The sequence below is a fragment of the Balaenoptera borealis genome (genome assembly GCF_965194805.1).
Source record: "Balaenoptera borealis genome assembly, chromosome: 5".
In the NCBI taxonomy this organism is placed as follows: domain Eukaryota; kingdom Metazoa; phylum Chordata; class Mammalia; order Artiodactyla; family Balaenopteridae; genus Balaenoptera; species Balaenoptera borealis.
In genome coordinates, this window is record NC_138862.1 from 78,278,429 (window position 1) to 78,299,300 (window position 20,872).

Below are 20,872 nucleotides of genomic sequence, written 5' to 3' on the forward strand. Positions count from 1 at the left end.
CCTGTTTGTAAATGACTGCGCGTGATATATCTCATGAACACAAAGTCAGATATGATATGACCAACAGATCTTTTTTTTTAATGTTCAAAACTGGACAACATTGGATCAAATAGAAACAAGATAATCACAGAAGTTACCTCCATTTTTTAAAAAAAAATATTGCTTAGTAACATTTTAAGCTAACTTTCAATATTAAAGCAAAAACAAGAAACTCAAGTTTCTCCACTGAGGACAAGCAAGCCTACTTGAATGTTTTAAAGGAAAATAGGCACTTCCTTTTCCTTCTTTAGATAACTTGATATTTCCCCTGCTATATTTACATAGTTCAGGTGTCTAGACAATAGTGTGGTCAATATGTGATAGCGCTGGCCTTGCTTTGTTGTCTGTTGGGGACGCTTCCTTGTGCTGTCTGTCCGAGTACTATACACTTTGTTTTGATTCTTAAGGAGCTCTATTTGAGTACTACAGTCTACTTTTCCAAGCATTCACCTGCAAGCATTTTCATCCGAAACACTGAACTAGCTCTCTCCACACTGCATTCCCCCCCTCATCTGATTAGTGTCAACACAGCTGCCCTATTCTGAGGAATGTAAACTAATATTGTTGTTAGACCTCCCTCAACCTTAGGAAACTTCCTCAAAGCCTTACAGTCTCTTTAGGATTTTTTTCTTATCCCTTCAGAGATTAAATCCCTGAGACAAACGTGTTGAAGAGAGATCAGGGAGGCAAACATCAATTCCTTAAATAAAATCCTATGTGCTATAATATACATTTACATGTAAGCATGTATAAATATTTAATAATGCATCGCTCCAAAATAACTTTGTCATCATACAGTGAAAGTCGAAGTCAATCACCAGACAATAGGGACTTGAGTGAAGTCCCCTCAGGATTTAGGTGGGTCTCTGGATTGACAGAATTCAAAATGAAGATGGCTTAAAAAAATCTCACCTGATTACTTTAAAAAAAAAAAAAGCATCATTTTCTTTTAGGATGAAGTTTGAAGATAGAACTGAGAACTTAACTGAGTTGAGACACAATCAACTAATTTGTCTTACTGATACATGAATACCCAACAGAGGAGTCAGTTCAGTGTATCTGGCAGAATGTGATCTGCTCTCTCAGTCTGTTCTTATACAAAGTGATTTTATAAACTCCTGAATATTGGGCTTCCTCAAATACACACCATCACCCAGAAATTTTTCTTTTCCCTTTTCTCCTACTGTTTCATCTTTTACTTAAAAAAGAATCTTACATTCACCACAGAAAATATTAACCAAGAAAAGAGATTCCTATACACAGTTTGCAAAAACATTACATTGGGTGACCAAGAACCACCAACATGTAAGCTTTTATTAAAAAAATAGAAATGAAATAGCATCTCTAAATGGAGTGCTAAAATCTAAAAGCCTTACCTCACTAAATTGAGCCTGGGCATTGTTTTCCAGGTACAACATGTTAGCTGTAAGATTGATCAATGCCGCTGTCCTCTCTTCTGGCTCCAGGATTTTGCCAACCCCCCACCCCCTCTGAGACCCTTACAGTAGGAATCTACTAAGAAGATAACAGACCTCAAGTCCCTCTCTGTCTTTCTCTCTCTGTACATAATTCTAGGTTCCCTAATATATACCCAACTATAGGCATGAGGGGGCGGGACTCTTCTCTTTACCTGTCCAATCCATCAACTTCCACCTGGACTCCTCCACTCCAATGGAGTGAGGCCTCTCCCATCTCATTAAGTAGTTAGAATTCCTTATCACCAATCTTTAAAAGAAAAAGAAAGAAAGAGAGGGGAAAAAAAAAAAAAAAACAGGAGAGAGACAGGTAAAACTTTCCCTTGTCTCTTTCATAAGAAAGTACACTCTTTCCTGAAAACAAAATCTTCCCAAACAAACCACAAACCGTACCACCACCAGGACTTACAGAAGGCACTTCAGAAAGTTGTTTTACACTTTGCAACTGAAAAGTAAAACTTCAGGGAAAGCTTTTGAAAGTTTTGTTTTGTTGTTTTCGCTTTTTAAACCTAGATGTGGAGTTTCAAGAATGATTACACAGTTAGAAATTTGGGGAAACCATGCTTATATGCCCTTAATATAAAAATTAAAATCCACTGCCTGATAGGCAAAGGGTTTTCAACTTCTTCTCCCAAGAGAAACGCCAGTGGTTTCATGCAAAGCTATGCTAACATAAGCCACTTGATCGTCCAGAGCATGTTTCAATAACAATTTAAACCATTGGTCCCGTTAACTTGTAAAAACAAACAAACATCCACATTATGTACAGGAAATAGAAATCCTGGGGAAAGTGCCCATTTTTTTAAAGCCCTTTAAAAAAATAACCTGCTTCTTTCTATCATATTTCTTGAAACATGGAATCAATACAATAGCTAATCTATTTGAATATTTATTTTCTCTACCGTATCTAGTTTTTATTAATGCTCAAAGATAATATTTTTATAAACAGGTAATTATTAATAAAAAGAATAAATCTTAAAGTCTGAAAGACCAATTACCTTTTGCCTTAAAAATATATTTACATAAATACATGATAACATTCATGTAGAATCTGGCCTTGCTTACCATGATTTAGTGAAGATGAAATGCACCCTGACGGTTATTGTGCGATCCACTAAAATATGCTCATTGCTGTCGAGTATTCTACATAATTCAGTTAGATTTATATCTAAACATCACTCCTCTCCCCACACTTGGGAAGCCAAATTCCCTGTCCTGCATGAAAGTTATAACTGGACAAGATATCTGTACAGTAAGTTAATATTTAGATTTATTCTAAAATTTAGACGAAAATTAGAAGCCAGAATAAGTTAGTATATAAACTTTAAAAATAAAGTGTGCAAATACATTCATGACCTTGGATTTGCCTCCTCTTTACTTCACCTTTTGCATCCATAAAATGCATGCACATAAAGGATAATATGATCACGGGGTGATATTTACTTTTTAGCCCCTAAGTTACTGGTAAGAATGTTTCTTTTTCTGCAAAAATTTTTCAGTAATATCATTTGATCTCAAGTGTCCAAGAATATGACAACACTAATGCTACAAATTTATATCAGGCAAAATGTTCATTTCTTCACTGAAATATTGGAAAGATGACCTCTTACTATATGTAATTAACCAAATAAGCTGTAGCTACAAGGCAAAAAAAAAAAAAAAAAGAGAGAGAGAGAGAGAAAGAAAGTAAAAAAGAAATGACTTGAAAAATGCAATTTCATTATTTGTACCATGATTTTAAATTATACACCCACTGACAGCTTCTGGGTCAATAGTAGAAAGCAGTTAGCTGTTTCCTTAAAGCTGTGCTTAGTTAAGTGGTTCAAAAACTTGGATGACCCTGAGAATCATCCAGGGTGCTTTTTAAAAACAGATTTCTTGACCCGGCCCCGTATCTACTGAATAAGACTCTCCAGGGATACGACCCCTACATCTGTATTTTCTTCAGCCCAGTAGGAAGTTCTGAATGAGTCAGGTTTGGAAATTAATCTGGAGTAAATGCCATTAGCACAACTGCCCAGAAAGTCATTACTGGATTCTTTTTTACACGAATAGAGTAGTGCAACCACTTGAACCCCTAAATCTAAGGTCCACAGTTTCAGATGCTGATGATATTCTATCAAATGTAAACAAATTTCATCTTTCGCAAAGTCAAAAGATTCCCAGCAAGATTTGATGGATGAAAAAGATCAAATTCCTTCTATCTACCACCTTAGCCTTCAGCACATGCCAGTCAGACTGTGATCTCTATCTACATAACTACCAAGATCTAAAATGTGTGTATCTTACATGTAAGATATGATAAATCTGCTGAGCTACTTGTGTGTTTTGGGTACATGAGGGGAAGGAGCACTGGACTGGGGGTTACAGGAGTAACTAGGAGATACAGGAACTATTACCAATTCTGTGCCCTTGGGGCAGGTTACTTAACCACTCTGGATTCAGGTTCCTCATTTGTGAAATGAGAGGCAGAACTAAATGATTTCTAAAGACCATTATAAAGATAAGAGTCTCTGTCCAGAATTCATGGAAGTGATTTAGAGGATTATTTACATTTCTCTTATTTTGCTGGGATATTTGTACCTCAGTTTGCTCATCTTTGAACTGTACAATGAAGCAGTTGAGTTGCACAGATACTAAGATGCTTAAATGACATAAAGAGAAAGGTACAATGTACTAGGGGGAAAATCCATGTTTTTTGCTCTAGGATATCCTCATATTAAATTCACTAATAGCTACTAATCCATTTAAATTTGAATTTAGCACAAACATTTTCATAAAAGAGTGAATCAAAGTACATCTGATAATGTTTGATTTCAGAATTAGTGTGAATACCTGATGTAAACATCATGCATTTATTTAAGCAAAAGGTTACAGAGAAGCAACCATTCTCTGTATTCACCATGCAACAATGCTTATCTTGGACCTCAAAGGTTTATTAATATGCATTAATTTTCCTAATAACCTAATGATGTAGGTAAGTATTATTATTCCCATTTTACAGGTAAATAAACAAACTCAAAGATTGTAAGTAGGTTTCCCAAGTCCTCAGGAGTCAGAACAACTTTATTTAACTTTACTCACAGCTCATAGTTTTTCATTCCCAGACATTCCCCTCAAATTCCTCAAAGCTTCATGGCCTCAGAATCAGGGGTCAGCACTATCCCTTGAATGAAAATGCCACTGCTGTAAATCTAGTGCATTAGAAGGAGAAGTCATTCAAGACGTAAGATTAACATGTATGTTTTCCTGAAATAATACTGTTAAAATTTTGTTGAATATCCTTCTTAACAGATACTCATGTAAGAGCTCTTTGTATATTAAAGATATTAACCCTTATCATAAGTGCTGCAAATATTTTTTCACTGTGTGTATTCCTGTGTCTGTGTTTCTGGTGTTTCAACTCGTATATGGATTTATGGTTTGCTTTTTGGTGTAGAAGCATTTTATTTTTTCCATAACTGAATTTATCATATCATTTTTCTCTTATGATTTATTAATTTTCAAAAATAGTTTGAAAGGCCTTTGCCAGCCCAACATTATAAAATCCTTCAGCCATATTATCATTTCACATTATTATCGGTTTTTGAATTGTTTCATATGCAAATCTTTTCACTCTCTAGAATTTGTATTGGTATGAGAAATAAATGAAGATACACTTCCACTCAAAATATATAACTTATCTTCATCACTTTATTGAATAATTCTTTCTCTCCAATTTGACATGCAATCTTTATAATATACCAAATATCAATGTCTCCATTTTATATCTCTATGTGAGAAAGTTAAGCAAGTATATAAATCTTCAGCACACAGAAAATACTTGTCTGAAGTTCTTAATCCACGCTATGTAAGTTTGGGTAGGGAACAACAGTGTACCTATAAAATTCTAGGAAGTAAAAAATGGAAGCAATTTTGTCTCTCAGATCTATGCTTGCCCCCTGTGGCTTGGGGTAAGTATAGAGAACAAGGAAATGTTTAGGTTTCATGAAGCCATAAAAATGGAGATAAGTGTTTTAGTGGGTTCTCCTCATGAAGACTCTAGTTCTATTGAATTGAGAGAACAGAGAAGTTAGAAGAGGCTTAGTTAGTCATTTATTAAAGTAAAAAAAGACTGGTGACTTGTTTTTATATTAGTAGTTGAGATTCCAAGAAAGAATATGTGCCTGGTTCTAAATTTATCAACCCTCTATGCTTTCACCAAAAATTTACCTGAATGAGGTAGGAAAATGAATATCTAGCAATATCTCTACATTCTCCCCTCCCTCTAGAGGCCCCTCACCATCACTTTATCTTTCCTAAAGAACAACTATGATCATGTTACTCCTCAGGATGAGTCCATGCCATTGGGACAGAACCAATTATTTTTGTAGGCACTCAAGATCCTTCTTCACAGGCTGGTCCCAAGCTACCCTCTCAGCCTCATCACCCCTATTTTCCACTCTGCTTGCTACATGCTGGCCCCAGCTGACCATTTCTGTCCCTCTGCTCAATCTGGTCCCTCAGTTTGAAATGCCTTCATTCTCTTTACCTGATAAATTGAAACATTTCCAAATTCTTCAAATGAATCTGAGTTCTCCAATTCCCTAGTTGAAGTTCAGTCTTCTCTTATTTTATATGAATGTGTATAAAATAATAATAGGGCTTCCCTGGTGGCGCAGTGGTTGAGAATCCTCCTGCCAATGCAGGGGACACGGGTTCGAGCCCTGTTCTGGGAAGATCCCACATGCCGCGGAGCAACTAGGCCCGTGAGCCACAACTACTGAGCCTGCGCGTCTGGAGCCTGTGCTCCGCAACAAGAGAGGCCGCGATAGTGAGAGGCCCGCACACTGCGATGAAGAGTGGCCCCCGCTTGCCACAACTAGAGAAAGCCCTCACACAGAAACGAAGACCCAACACAGCCAAAAATAAATAAATTAATTAATTAATTAAAATAATAATAAAGTGTTACCTTACAATGAAAAAATTTGTATAATTGTTTGTCTCCCCTATGAGGCTATGAACTTTTGAGGTCAGAGTACACTACTGGTCATCATATCACATTTCATGTCTAAAAGCTTGATGAATATAAGTCCAATTGAACAATTTAACTCTATAAGAGAAAAACAGAAAGTTGAAAATGGATTCTTTACCCAAAGTATTTATTATGACATGGATGCCTTTCCTATATGAATCAATAAACAGCACCTAATTACAATAGAAGAGAGAAATTATGTTTTTAATCCAAGGATAGTACGTCAAATCTTCAATAATTATTTGTCAAGAAGGAAAATTGTCAGCATGATAAACCAGCAACAGGCAAAAAAGATTGGGGTTTTATAGAGCTTGCGTGAAAGCTAAGAAATGTTGGGACTTTCCAAGCTGCTCCAGAACAAAATCAATCAGATCATTTTAATACCAGCCACCATAAAGTCAAAGGATGACCAGCAAGACACAGTGAGTAACTTTCACAGCTCTAATCTTTCTCAAGTTAAGTGATTTCCTTCCTTTCCTGCTCCAGACAGGTAAGAAGAATTAGCATTTGTAGACGCCATTGAAGGCCACTAAATTAATTCATCAAATCAATTTTCTCTTAAGTCTAAAGCTAAATTCCAAAGCAAGATAAAAAATCACATCCATTTTAGGGTCCCTAGTGAGGCTCTGAAAGATGAGTAAGCCTCATAGGTACAGAAGGGGAGACAAGTTCTGTCTTAAATCTTATAGATGTACTCAAGCTATATATATATATATTAAATACTAAATGGTGAAATCAAGATTTGAAGGGATCCAAAACAGTCCAAGTAAATAGGTATCCATATGCAAAGAGATAAGATCATCTCTCATACTGTCTTTAATTTGCACTTAAGACTTTTAGATTATAAAAATAATGTGATATTTAGAGCCCAAAACTGAAAAATAAAAATAAAAAATAGATGCTATCTATAAGCATAACACTCATAGAGAACTATTGCTAAAAGTTTCCTTGGTCTTTTCTCTATGTTTATATATATATTCTGTAAGTAAAATTGGATTATATTCAACATTTTTTTTTTTTTTTTAGTTATTATGGTATTATGAGCATTGTCCCATGTTAAATATTCCTACATGTAAAAGTACTGGGTCAAAGTTTATGAACTTAAGTCACTTGATAGGTACAGAATCAAGTTATTTTCCAAAGGGCTGAATCAAATTGCATTTGTATGAGGTTAAGAACCACAGTATTAGAATGATCTTTTCCAACTATGCAAATGAAAAAAAATATTTTCTTATTTTAATATGAATCCCCTTGATTGTGAGCAAAGTTAAATGTATTTCAATATGTTTCTTAGCCCTTTGCATTCCTTCTTTAGATGATCTAGTAATGTCCTTTGCTTTCCCCTCCAATCCCTACCTCATTGGAGTAGTAGTGTTTTCTTTATTAATAAAGATATTAACTCATTGACATATTTGTCATATATTTTCCAAGTTTCTTTGCTGTTTAGTATTATATATATTGAAATAGAAATTCTGATTACTTTATTACATAAAAATGACTTCTTAGCCATTTATCCCAGAACCTAGAGGTAACCACTGTTAAAATTTTGGTAATTTCTCTACCAAAGATATATATTCCATATAATTCTGTGTGCTTTACAAACTGAACATATAATAGAACATATTAAAGATATATTTTGTGAAAAGTGTGTATATGTGTCTGTATAAATGTATGCATATAGTTATTTTAAAAATTAACCTGTTAATATGATTGCATACTCAGGTCATTACTCAGGTATTTTAAGTAAACCCTATGTTTTTAAATTGCTATATAGGGCTATTGAATTAATTTAGCCATTTCCCACTAATTGGGCATTTGATTTGTTTCTATTTTTCTTTAACACTATAATCTTAAAGCAAAACTGTACTATGCTATTAATTAAAATACATTATTAGAAGCTGCATTATTTGATTATGAGATATTTTAATATTTTAAAGGCCAATAGATACTACTATATTGATTTCCGGATATTATACCAGTTTCTCTTTAGACTGTCAATATAAAACAGAGCTCACCCTGCCACAACATCATTAGCAACTATAATTATTTTATATATTTTTAATATTTTAGAGTAAAAATGCACAAACAAAATTAACTTTCTCCTACTGCTATTATACATTATTTATTAAAATGAACATACTGATCTCCATCGCCATTAGTTGGTCACCTTTGGAAAGTGCAGATCTTTAAATTACACCAACTTGTATTTGAATATTGGTGTGTTTACTTATCTTCTTTGAACCTTCATCTATATAATCAAAATATCACCTTATAACATTTAACTTCCTAACCAACCTATAGGAGTGATTAGTTTATAATAGGTTCTAAATGGATTTCAGAACCCTTTTATCCTTTTATTTATTCATATCTGTAGTCTGGACATGCTACTAAATACCTCCAAAATTTCTTATTTTTTAAACACTAGATTTTCTAGTATTTCAATAGATAATCTGATTAAAACTATATTTCATTCATTTCCTTTCTGCTTACTGCCATACCCTCCAAACAGCTGCTGCTGCAGTAAGTGGTCATAGACAATATAGTCAATTGCCAGCTTGAAGGAGTGGAAAGAGCACTGGAATCAACAGCAGAAACGTGGGGTCCAGATCTCAACTCTCATTTCGAGTTAGTCCTTTTCATTAAGTGGATGGATAATCAACAAATATTCACTCAAGCTAATTGCATAACACATCACCTTTCCTTGTTTCCATACTGGGATATATTTCAATATGATACTAGGTTTGAAATAATTTACCCTACCTAATAACTACAGGGAAATCAACCCATCTTGTCTTTAAGGATCATGCATGAAAGGATATTGTTCCAAGAGTCATGGACTTTGGGTTAAGTTCTGGCTCTGCCAGTAAATTGATTATGTTACCTGAAGCAGGACATTTCCCCATCTATCTTGCAGTTTTCTAATCTGTTAATTGGATTTAGGTTTGTTACATATTTCGCATCCTATATTACTGTGATTCTAGTCTCCTTGGTGTTCACGTTTTTCTGTTTAACCATGTTCTAAATTTTACTATTGATGAAGACAGACAACTTCTCTATCAACTTTATACGTCACATCTTTTCCTTGCAGTATTTCCTTTCTAAAGAGCTGGTGAAAGCAGTGGATTTTATAGACCAGTTGATTTCTATCAAGCTTTCAATCTTTCTAGCAAGGTGGAGATTTTAGGCTTCACTTTTAGTTCCTCATTTTTTCTCTCCTCAGCAGGAATATAGGTTGGTCAGGGGATGCCTCATTCTTCCTGGAGGCTGTATTTTGAGGCAACTCAGCTTTCTTTCTTACATAAGTCCTCTCCACCCTTTCCAGGAAAAAAAAAAAAAAAAATCCAAAGGCAAAATAAAAAGGAGGTGCATTTACTCTGGAGTCCTGGATGAACTCCAGGGAAATATCACATTTTATCTCTTTTAATTCAGACTCTCAGAGAAAGCGAGTTCTAAAGTCTTTCTCTTATTTCTGCACTCATCTTCAGTTATAGGAAATGTCTCTCACTGTTAAACACGGTATAGCACCAGGCAACAGAATGGAGAAGTCACTGGTTTGTAACTTTGGGAAAACTTCAATGATCTCATCTGTGAATCTCCCCAGTGTGCACACTACCTTTGTATCAGGGACCATGGGGGTTGAACTGAGCCATTCTTGGAGCCCTGTTTTCACTCATCCTCTCTGCTGCACTATTCATACTTGCACTACATCTAGATCCTAAGTATGAAAAAGTGGTGTACATGAACATGGTGTGTGTGTATAAAATATTTATATATTTTAAGTTCCACTTTATGCACCCTGTGACTCCCTATCTGACCTTGAAGTAGTTATCTAGCCTCTCTGTTTCTTAGCCCTCTACAGGTACAGCAAAGGGTTAGCCAATTCCTATGGGATTTCTAAAGTCCTATGTCAGCCTGACAGTCTCAGATTTTCCATACTTTTTTTTTTAATTGAATAAAAGATTCTTTAGATTCTATAGTGCTTTACAATTTTCAAAAGTTTCACACACATGATTCCATATAATCCCATAATAACCCTTTTTCTCTCCCTACCCCTATATTGCCCTGTTCCCCTTCTGTCTCCCCACTGGTAACCACTAATTTGTATTTCTATATCTATGAGTCTGCTTCTTTTGTGTTTTATTCACTACTTTGTTGTATTTTTTAGATTCTACATACAAGTGATATCATACATTATTTGTCTTTCTCTGTCTAACTTATTTCACTTAGCATAATGCCCTCCAAGTCCATCCATGTTGCTGCAAATGGCAAAATTTTATTATCTTTTATGTCCGAGTAATATTCCACTGTATGTATATATGTGTGTATGTATGTGTATATATATATATATATATATATATATATATATATATATATATATATATATAATATATCTCACATCTTTATCCATTCTTCTGTCAATGCAATCCCTATCAAAATATCAATGGCACTTTTCACAGAACTAGAACAAATAATTTTAAAATTTGTATGGAAACACAGAAGACCCCAAATAGCCAAAGAAGAAGATCATACACCCTGACTTCAGACTATACTACAAAGCTATAGTAATCAAAACAGTATGGTACTGGCACCAAAACACACTCATAGATCAATGCAACAAGATAGAGAGCCCAGAAATAAACCCACACACTTATGGTCTCCATACACTTCTAAGGGACACTAACTATACTCTTACCATGCAACTGTTGTGATAATGTCTGTTTGGGCAGAAAAATGCTACATAAAACAAGGAAAGTTACATTTTAAAAAGAAGTCAAAATGATCAGGAAAAAAAGAAAGACTGAAGCCCTAGCTGGACCCAGTATAACTGATGTCCCTAACCACCTTCAGCAGAGGGGTAAAAGTAATTTAGGAATGACAAACTGTGGTGTTTTCTCAGAACTGGGAAAGCAGCATGCACTGGCTGTTCTCTCAGACAGAGATGTCACCAGGCTGCTGTAATCTTCACTCTGTGACAACAGGCCATGAGAGTAAAAGTACCGCTCACTCTAAGTGTGGGATGCAATAAGCCTTGGTCCAAAAAAATAATAAAAACATTAAAAAAATTGGCTTCTTGGTGTTGTTTTTGTCCCAGAGACTCTGAATACAGAAGAAAGTAAAGCATATATGGAGTTAGAAGTCTCATAGGTAAGGTTTGGAGGTAAACCCTGGGGATTGCTTATCAAAAAGGAAAACCAAATCTAACATCAAGAGTACATACATGACAATGTGGTGGTATGGATCCCATGATCAATTCTAGCTTTAAAGTAGTCTATGTTTCTGTCTAGGAGTGCCTCTATTTAAAAAGTCCTATTAATGGACAAAGAAGGATGCAGAAGTTTAGGGGATTTATAATAAGAGACTTAGGATGTATATCATACATTGCAGTTTAAGAGCAAATAGATCTTATATTTCCCAATGCTGCAGCTTTGTACACCCTGGCTCCTCCATCCTCTCAGACAGGCAAACTCAAATGCATTTTTCAACTCCCATATAACGTGTTTCCTCTATTTTACTCAACATTTGAGTGTCTGTTATGTACCCAGCATGGTGCTAGCACCTTTGGATCATTTCTTGTCTTCTCTAAGCAGCCAGTTACTTTGGCCTCTTAATTTTTACCCAATTCTATGGATACCTATATTATTATAGATCTCATCTCATTGCTTTTTAATTCTGTTTTCATGAGTCCCACACTAAAATATGAGGACAAGGGTGATGCCAGATTTAGTTCTGCACTTCTGAAGCTTGGGAAGTGTACAGAATAGGCACTCAAATTCTGTTTACCAGATGACTATTCTAGTTTGATCCATCAGACACATCTGTGAAGCAGGCCTGGAATTATTACTCCCACTTCTCAGATAAAGAAATCAGGTTACAGAGGGGTTAAAAGTTATATTCAAATTCACACATAAACTATGCTTAAGGCTGCATGTGCTCCTGTGCCATACAAGTTGCCTTTCACAGAAGAGATTACCCTGTCACACACAGGTCTTAACAATGGGGATGAATTCAGCCTCAGAGTAAATCAATTTGTTTGCATGCTAGGCAGGAAAAACGAGCGGTCCTGTTGCCACAAATGACTCTCAAAGATATTCTCTCCCCTTTAGCAGCTTTTTCCCCTTCATGTTGATCTCCTGAGCTTCCTACTATTACAGACACAATGAACTGACTTAATTCCAGCTTCCCAAGCTTGATTCACAGCTTGATTAAAAAGGGGTGCAACCAAGTAGGTGTGCCTCTGTGACCTGAGTGGTTAAGCCAGATCTTCTGGCCTGAGGAGGCCACTGGTTTGATTTTGTAAGAAAACATTATCTGCATTGATCATTAACTGGATAATTCTGCAACAGCTGTCTCAAAGAGATTAAAGAAAAAAAAGAAAAAAAAGACTCAAGAGGAGAGCTGCATCTAAAAACTCTAGGTAATTTCCAACAAAGACTGACACTGACTTTAGGATTCAACTATACGTTGCTTAAAAGTAAAGAGAAACTCAGTATAATAGCTTCCTAATAATAAAGAAATCATTTCTTCAAATGGAACCCAGTGCAGTTGTTGTGTTCAAATCACAGAAAGAAACGTGCAAAGTCAGACGTCATTATACATAATCTGAAACACACACACACACACACACACACACACACACACACACACACACATGCTATGGAGTAGAAGGAGCAGCTGCCCCAACAAAATGAAAATAAAACTGAGTCATTACCTGTAGCTCAGTTGCTCAGTGAATGAAATGCGTATATACTACTCCCACCTTAATCAACTACTTATGCTCCTCTTTTAAAATTATTCCTTTTTATGCACTAGATTTTGTAATTCAGATAGATTCTCTGTGAGGTAAGGAGTTTAAGTAACAGTGTCAAAGGGCTGAGTCAATGACAGTATATGTGGTGTGTCCTGAATCTGTGAGTAGGATTATGACCGAACCAGGATACCCATACTTCAGTCTGAGCATCTCTTTAAAAGATAACATTCATCTTCTTCTCTCCCAACTCATTCCTCAAATGGTTCATATTCTTACAATTTTTATTCAGCAACCATAATACATTTTAGTCATGGTCAATAGCTAGAAGACTATTTAGGTAAACTAAAACTCATGCATGATCCTCAAATATCAGATCACCTCCCCTTTTATCTCCACTGTTACTCTAGAGAGGAATAGGTCAAACATGCATGTTAGTACACCTCACTGGGAAAATGGTCAGATTTGAGTATTACTTCCTCTCCCTTTCTAAATAGGCAATCTAGATAGAAAAACAAAAGTCAAGGCTAACATAGATAGTAGCTGCTTAAAAATTAGTTGATTTGTTATTATCTTAAGGTGAAATAATAGATCCATTGGGAGTACACTAATGCTAGAAGGGATATTTGAGACCATAATTTAGAGACCATATTATTTCTTTCACACATACACACATATACTTTTCATGTCTAACATTAACCGAATCCTTTATTGTGCATGGTCTTGCAATAAGACTCAAAAAAGAATAAGATTATCTGTCCTCAGACTTCCTGATCCAGTGGAAGAGATATATGTAAAAAAAATTAATATGTTTACAAATGTATGTAAACTAGTAACTAAAATAAATACTAAGTGATAAGTTACAAGTAGCAGTTCTATGGAAACACAGGAGGACTGATTAATTCCCCATTTGAAGATAAGGAGTTGAGTCTTTAAGGTTGAGAAGGGTTTGGGAGGAAGAGAAAGGAGACATTTCTGAATGAACACAAAAGCATGGGCCAAAAGACAAAAACATGAAATTATGTATTCAGAAGAATAAGATGGATTTAGGTGAGCTTGGCGGGACATGGGAGATGGAAGGTGGTATAGGAGAGATATGTTGAAATACGATTGTGGTGGACTCCAGTTATCTTTATCTTTCTCATACTTAAGGGAACTAGGCCTTTATGATTTATGAGTTAAAATGTCCCTGAAATTATAGTTCAATCAATTTGGCTTTAAATAAAAAAAAAAAAAAAGGAACGGTTACAGAGGTGTATACATTTGTCAAGATTCATTCACATACTTGGATGCCTTTTTGTACATAAATTATGGTTCAGTAAATTTGGCTTTTACATTTAAAAAGCAAAAACAAAGAAGCAAAAATCTTCCCTGAAGATAAAGGTTTGGGCTAGATCATTGCTTATTTCCTGTGACTCTATCTCTCTAATTCCTTAGATTAAAAATGGAAAATCTCCACATGAATTGAAAGGATTTCAAAGAGACACTAGAGTTTAAGGGACAGTCTTCTGCCACTGCTATCACCAAAGATCAACATCAACTATTCTTCCCTCTCTCATCCCCTCCAGAGAAGTGTGCCTGCCAAGTTCACCCAACTGTCACAACAGCATTTGCCCTCTGACCTTCAGCAAACAATGCACAGAATGCCATTTTAAACTACTAGATGCTGTACCCTTACTTCTTTAAAGACTGACCTGCAAGGCTAATTAGAGAGTTCAGTGCTCTGCCTATCTGGGGCTAACACTTAAATTTAGAACGGTAAAGCAAAACCAGTCCTCCAACAGATCCACAGGCTTGGAGGAAACTAACCCAGCCAGGGCTGGCCTAGAAGGGATATTCGAGTTTGTTCTCAAGATGGTTTAGGGATTCAAACACAAGGACCCATTTCTTCATCATTATTCTTCTATAAGACTATGGGTCTCAGTAGTTAGCAAGCAATTAAGAATTTGCTCATAATTCCTTTTCCCATTATTTCCTAGGACTATAGGTAGACACACTTTCTCTTCTCTTGCCCCAGCAAGAAGAGCAGGGAAAGGACAAAGGGTCCCATCACTTTCTCTGGAGAGAAGTGTGGTATTCTAAAGATAAGGGATGAAAGACAATGCCTTATTTTTAGTGATGGCAACAGGAGCAGTCATTCTAAGCACTGGTAAAAATAGAAGTGAAAAATATTACATTATTAAGAAACTTTAGAAATCATATAGCCAAAAGTTTTCATTTTAGAGACAGATGATATGAAACCCAAAGATGGAAAATAAGCTTCCTAAGCTTTGCAACTACTTTGTGAATATGAAGTGGCACTCCTCATTCTTAGTATTGCATCATTTGAAAGGATTACATTACCCATTGCATTTAACTAAGAGAAATATGTGTTTACATATGTGCTATGGCTTGCATTCTAAGGGTACCAGAATTGCATCTCATGGACCCCATTCAGCTGCCTCAAGTTCTGCTTTGAAATCTGTTAACTTTTGGTCACTATGATGGGTTTTCTAATAAACACATGAAAGTATTAGTAAATGTTAATCTCCGTTAATCTCTGTTTCTCTCTGGTGAAAAGTTTTTCAGTTTTAAGTTTGAGCCTCCTAAAAGGTAAAAGAAATATGAATTAAGTGAAAAAAGGCAAGTTAGATATCTGTAAAAACTGCTGACATGATGCTTCAGATACTCCAAGAAGTGTAATGGGTACTCATGTATATTGAAAAGTTACCTCACGAAAGCTTGGAAGAAAAGAGCACGCTCAAGCAAATAGAAACACAAAACTAAGCGGAAACAAGGAGAGGAAAAAGTGACATCAGGTAGTTGTGTAGAAGGTAGCTTTCACTTTACACTGAAAGGACAAAACCTGGCATCTAGCAAGAGGAGCAGCATTCCCTGGGTTTGGGCTGAAAACTAAAAAAGGAAGTAAGACTGACTTGAGGGAGAAGAGAGTTTGGGGTTATGAAAAGCTTATCTACCTATTAAGCTAAAGCAAGTGAATTCAGCTCATGGCAAATGACTTATTTATACATAGTTTTAAACTTTATTTCCATTCTGTAGAAAGACTTGCTCCCAAAAAGGCCAATTGAGGACATGGGTCTTGAGGATATATTTGAAGACAGTATTTACTAACATTTGTACAGCCCTTCATATTAACAGACTGATTTGCTATGTCGTTGTTCCTCAGTATCTGCAGGGGATTGATTCCAGGAAACTCAGGGACACCAAAACCCCAGATGCTCAAGTCCCTTATACAAAATGGCATAGCATTTGCATATAAGCTACGCACTTCCTCCCACATACATTAAATCAGCTCTAGGTTACTTATAATAGCTAATAGAATGTAACCACTGTGTACATAGTTGCTGCTGTGGCAAATTCAAGTTCTGCTTTTTGGAACTTTCTGGAATTTTTTTTCCTGAATATTTTTGAACCCTGGCTGGAAGAGCAGCAGCTCTAAGTCAAAAGGCCTGCCTTAAAGTCCTGGTCCTGATACTTGCTAAGTCTGTGGGCTTGGCAGAGACCTGAAACTCCATTTTCACATTTATTAATGGGGATACCACCACTTACATCACCTCAGTTACAAGGTAACAGTGAGAATTGTCAAATGAGACAATGTGTTTTATAAACTTTAAAGTGGAAGGGAAAAAGAAAAGAGATGAGAATAACCAACAGTAGATTGAGATTGCCAAATAAGTGATACATACGATCATCTGTGGGTTCTCCTCATCACACTCTTTCCCCCAAGCACACAGATGAATACAACTGCTTTCACATTTTATCTTTCATTGTCTCAACCCATGAGCTCACAAAAGAATTTGGCCACAATGAAAGATGTCTGCAGAGGCACTGCTGAATATATATAGTTCTTTTTTATCTTCTGCCAAGTATGAAATTTATTTTAAAGGAAATGTTGTTTGCTAAAAGAAAACAAATTTGTCTTTAGACAAAACATGAAACATCTAGCCATGAATTAAGTGGTTGGGTTTTTTTATTTGTTTTTTTGTTTTGTTTGTTTGTTTGTTTGTTTTCCATATCAAGTGATATTTTTCTGATCTTCAGGGGACACAGACTGGATGAATCTGTGTCCTCCTTTCCACCTAAACTTAGGCCAGTTACTTTCATACTGTACTTATGGAGCTGAAGGCCAGACTACTTTCGTGGTTAGATCTGATAACATTTGAGACCTTCCCTAACCCTGAGTTTTCTATAATTAAAGAAAAACAACAACAAAAATCTCCTTTTCACACAACACAGTCAACTAGCAAACAAAACAGAGAAAAAAAGAACAACAAAAAAATAAGATGGAGAAGATGATTCAACAGTATTTTCAATGTCCCTTAGTATATATGCATGGTGGTTTAACATCTTGAAAATTATTCTAGTCTCTACTTAATAAGGAACGAAGTTACCTAACTTACAAAAAACATGTGGCAGCCAGTATTGTTCTTCAGCTCTCCTAAGGACTGGCTTCTGAATTTTGAGTTATGGTCTGCTAAAAGGAAACAATTTTGGTTGACAGCTCACCCTCTTTGTCTGAATTAACAAGATGTGTACAAAATTAATGAAGGCATACTCCAAGAGATCTGAGTCCATCCACCTTATTAAACACAGCTTCACTTCACAATGGTTTCTTGGAGACATAATAGCTTGAAGCTGTCTGAAAGATTTACGATATAAGGACTTAGACCTAAAATAAGATTCACAAGGGAAATTTTTCAGGAGTAAAATAAATGCAAGAATGAGACTCAAAGGGAGTATAGTCTGACATGATCAGAAGGGATTAAAAAATACAGTAAATGTCTTAGTTGATACAGTAGAAGTTTCTTTTTTCAGATACAAACATTGTAGGGGAAAGTGCATACAGAACACTGCACCAAGATCAAGATAACATTTAGAGCGATTGCTTCATATCCTGGTGACTTAGCTTCCCAGAGAAAGAAAAAAAAAAAATTACCACTGGTCTTCCCTTGGAAATCTTTTCACTGATTTACTGATCGTGGAGGCGCCCGCTGAGTAAATGGAGAGACCCTACTCTCTCTTTACACTGAGGGGCCTTGATGTTTGAAGATACAGCTGCCTTCAGATGCTCAGATAAAAGACACTAAGTGCAAAGTAGTAGTATTATCTACTTATTACCCCCACTTATCTGCTTATTCCTTCCTTGAAGTCCTACTTCTGTCTGCAATATCAATCACTTCTCCGGCAGCTTGTCTCACTACAAAGGGAGGATTTGATCCCCTGCTTAGCCCTCCAGAAGCAGCAGACTCGTGCAAGATGAATTCATTACACCACCAAGGCTGCAGGACGGGATTATCTGGGGACTGGGGGTGGCATGCTCTTAGAGCACAGTTCCTGACAATGTGGCAGAAATTCAATCTACCTTTCCATCAAACATGACGGTCTAGGCACTAAACTTGACACTGAGTGAACACCAAACACGTTAGAGGAAAAGTCTCAATACTTTCTCCAAGTAAATATGAGTTGCAGTTAGGCAAAATTGACAATGTGAGAGCAACTGTTTAACAGTATCCAAAAAAAGTTTGATAGTCTCAAGTTGGTACATATTAATTGGTGAAATACAGAGTTAGGTTCAAGATATATTATATATAATTAAAAAATTAAAGACAAGCACCATAGTGTGGTGGGAACAATCAGAAAACCTGGATTCTAGGCTGGCTCCTTCACCAACTGGCTGTGTAATCTAGGGCTTGTCACTTCACTTTTCTGAGCTTCGGTTTTCTTATTCATAAAAAAAAAAAAAAAAAAAAAAAAAAAAAAAAAAGCATTAACTAATAGATGATCTCAAAAGCCAGTTCTAGCACTGACATTCTAAGTAAGTGAGTATAGTGTTAGGTTATGATGTTAAACAATCTGGTTTTCCATTAAATTCAAAATAGGTGTTCCTCCTGGGAAGAGATACATAAAAGTCTGGACCAGGTACAAGAAGCAAATTAGCAGAGTGTGTGTCTCTATGAACTCCTAGATTCATTAGAAAGGATTGTTTATTTAACTGTCTTCATTAACTGCTCTTAGTACATCAAACGAGTGTTTCCAAACCCTTACAATTAGCCATGTAAACAAAAGCACAATTTATCACTTCACTATGCTCTACAAACAAGGTTTTCAATACACTATCAAATCCTACTGAGGAAAATATCCCGACTAAAACCATTAGGTTGGGCATACAAATACTAAACTGGGTCTTGTACAGAGAACATTTTCAACATATTTTAAGTGAATCAATGAATTTGCTGAACGTTGATGAGAACTGACCTATTGATCGACATTAACAGATGTTGCCCAGACGTTTTCTGATTTAGTTGAATGACAGCCAAGATCTCACTCTCTGATAACCAGCAATCAACCAAGCAAACCCTTATTCATTCTTAAGTAGTACTGATACAATTGAGTATGCCCAAATATTTAACTCAGGAGGTCTAAGAAAGAGTTTGTAATATTATCGAAAAGAAGGCAATCATGAGTAATAAAGTGATGGTTTCTTCAGGACCAATTAGGTGGTCAGTGCTGAAAATATCTTTCATGGTTATATTATATATATTATAACATATAATATTATAAATGTCATCTGCAGGTAGACTATGAAACAATGTTAAAGAAAATGTGTCTTTGAGATCCTATTCTTTTTAACTTGGAGCTCCAGAACAAGAGCCATAGTTTCACTTGTTTAACAGTATAAAATATTATGGATGCCTTTTATTTAGTCATACATACTAACCTGTACATTAATGAAGTTAAATGGCTTTTAATAACACTTAATTACACCCAAATCTGAAGAGTTAATGTACTTAGAATGGCACGAGATACACATTTCATTTAGTTGTAAAGATCAAGAGTGATAATGGACATGAAATAACTTTTTTAAATTGCAGAAGGTTATTCAAACATAAGATATTTTATTTATTTGTTTGTTTTTGATGAATATGTATCATTTTCTAAATCCTTGCTGCAATTAGTTTTGATTCATTCAAACTAAAACCTCTGGCATAGAACAAAATTTATACAGTGGAAGTGACTGATTAATTTCAAGAGAAAACTTGCAACATTAAATGTTTTGTCCTGCCTAATAATCTTTAATGATGACTTGGATTAGCCTCTTCAAATTTGCATAAAGTCAGCAAAAAATGTTGTTCAAAGAAAAAAAGAACAGCCTTCTAGGCACAAAACTTTTTGACAATTGCCCAAATGCCCAAACTTCTGTTGCTTAAATCTATTGCAAGCCGTTTAATAGATGTCAAAGAAGCATTTTAAATTAATATGTACACGTTCCAGATGAACAAAAAAAAGCCATAGAAAACATACGGGGATGGCAAACTTCCAAAAAGGATAGACAAGAAATTGTTAGAGGGATTGTATCTAGTTTTCAAAAGCTACATCAAGACAATGAGAAAGTAGGACTGACCTGATTTTAAATTAACAGATTAAGGGCTACTTAGTATAGCGTCTTCATCAGGTTCTATGTGGCATACGGAAGACTCAGGTCATATAACTTCCTTAAGGCGCTCACAATTTAAAGAGGTGAGCCCACTGTATCTCCAAACCATTCAAAAAGAATTGGCCAAAAACTAAATGGTGCCAGGCTTTGTAATGTTTTTTAAA

The 20,872-nt window shown here is 35.6% G+C and overlaps 1 protein-coding gene across 10 annotated transcripts in view; it reads right to left on the bottom strand.

The window, feature by feature from the left end:
* The window catches only part of TP63 (tumor protein p63), a 240,574-nt gene that overhangs the window by 97,863 nt on the left and 121,839 nt on the right, over nucleotides 1-20,872 (bottom strand). For 3 of the 10 annotated variants that reach the window (XM_082393250.1, XM_082393249.1, XM_082393245.1), the window contains exon 1: nucleotides 1,416-7,239. The exons of 6 other annotated variants lie outside the window; for them this stretch is intronic. In XM_082393250.1, the coding sequence (XP_082249376.1) occupies nucleotides 1,416-1,457 (42 nt within the window). In that variant the 5' untranslated portion in view covers nucleotides 1,458-7,239. Of the gene's footprint in view, nucleotides 1-1,415; nucleotides 7,240-20,872 lie in introns of those variants that run through there. One more of the 10 variants, XM_082393253.1, reaches the window with a different exon arrangement.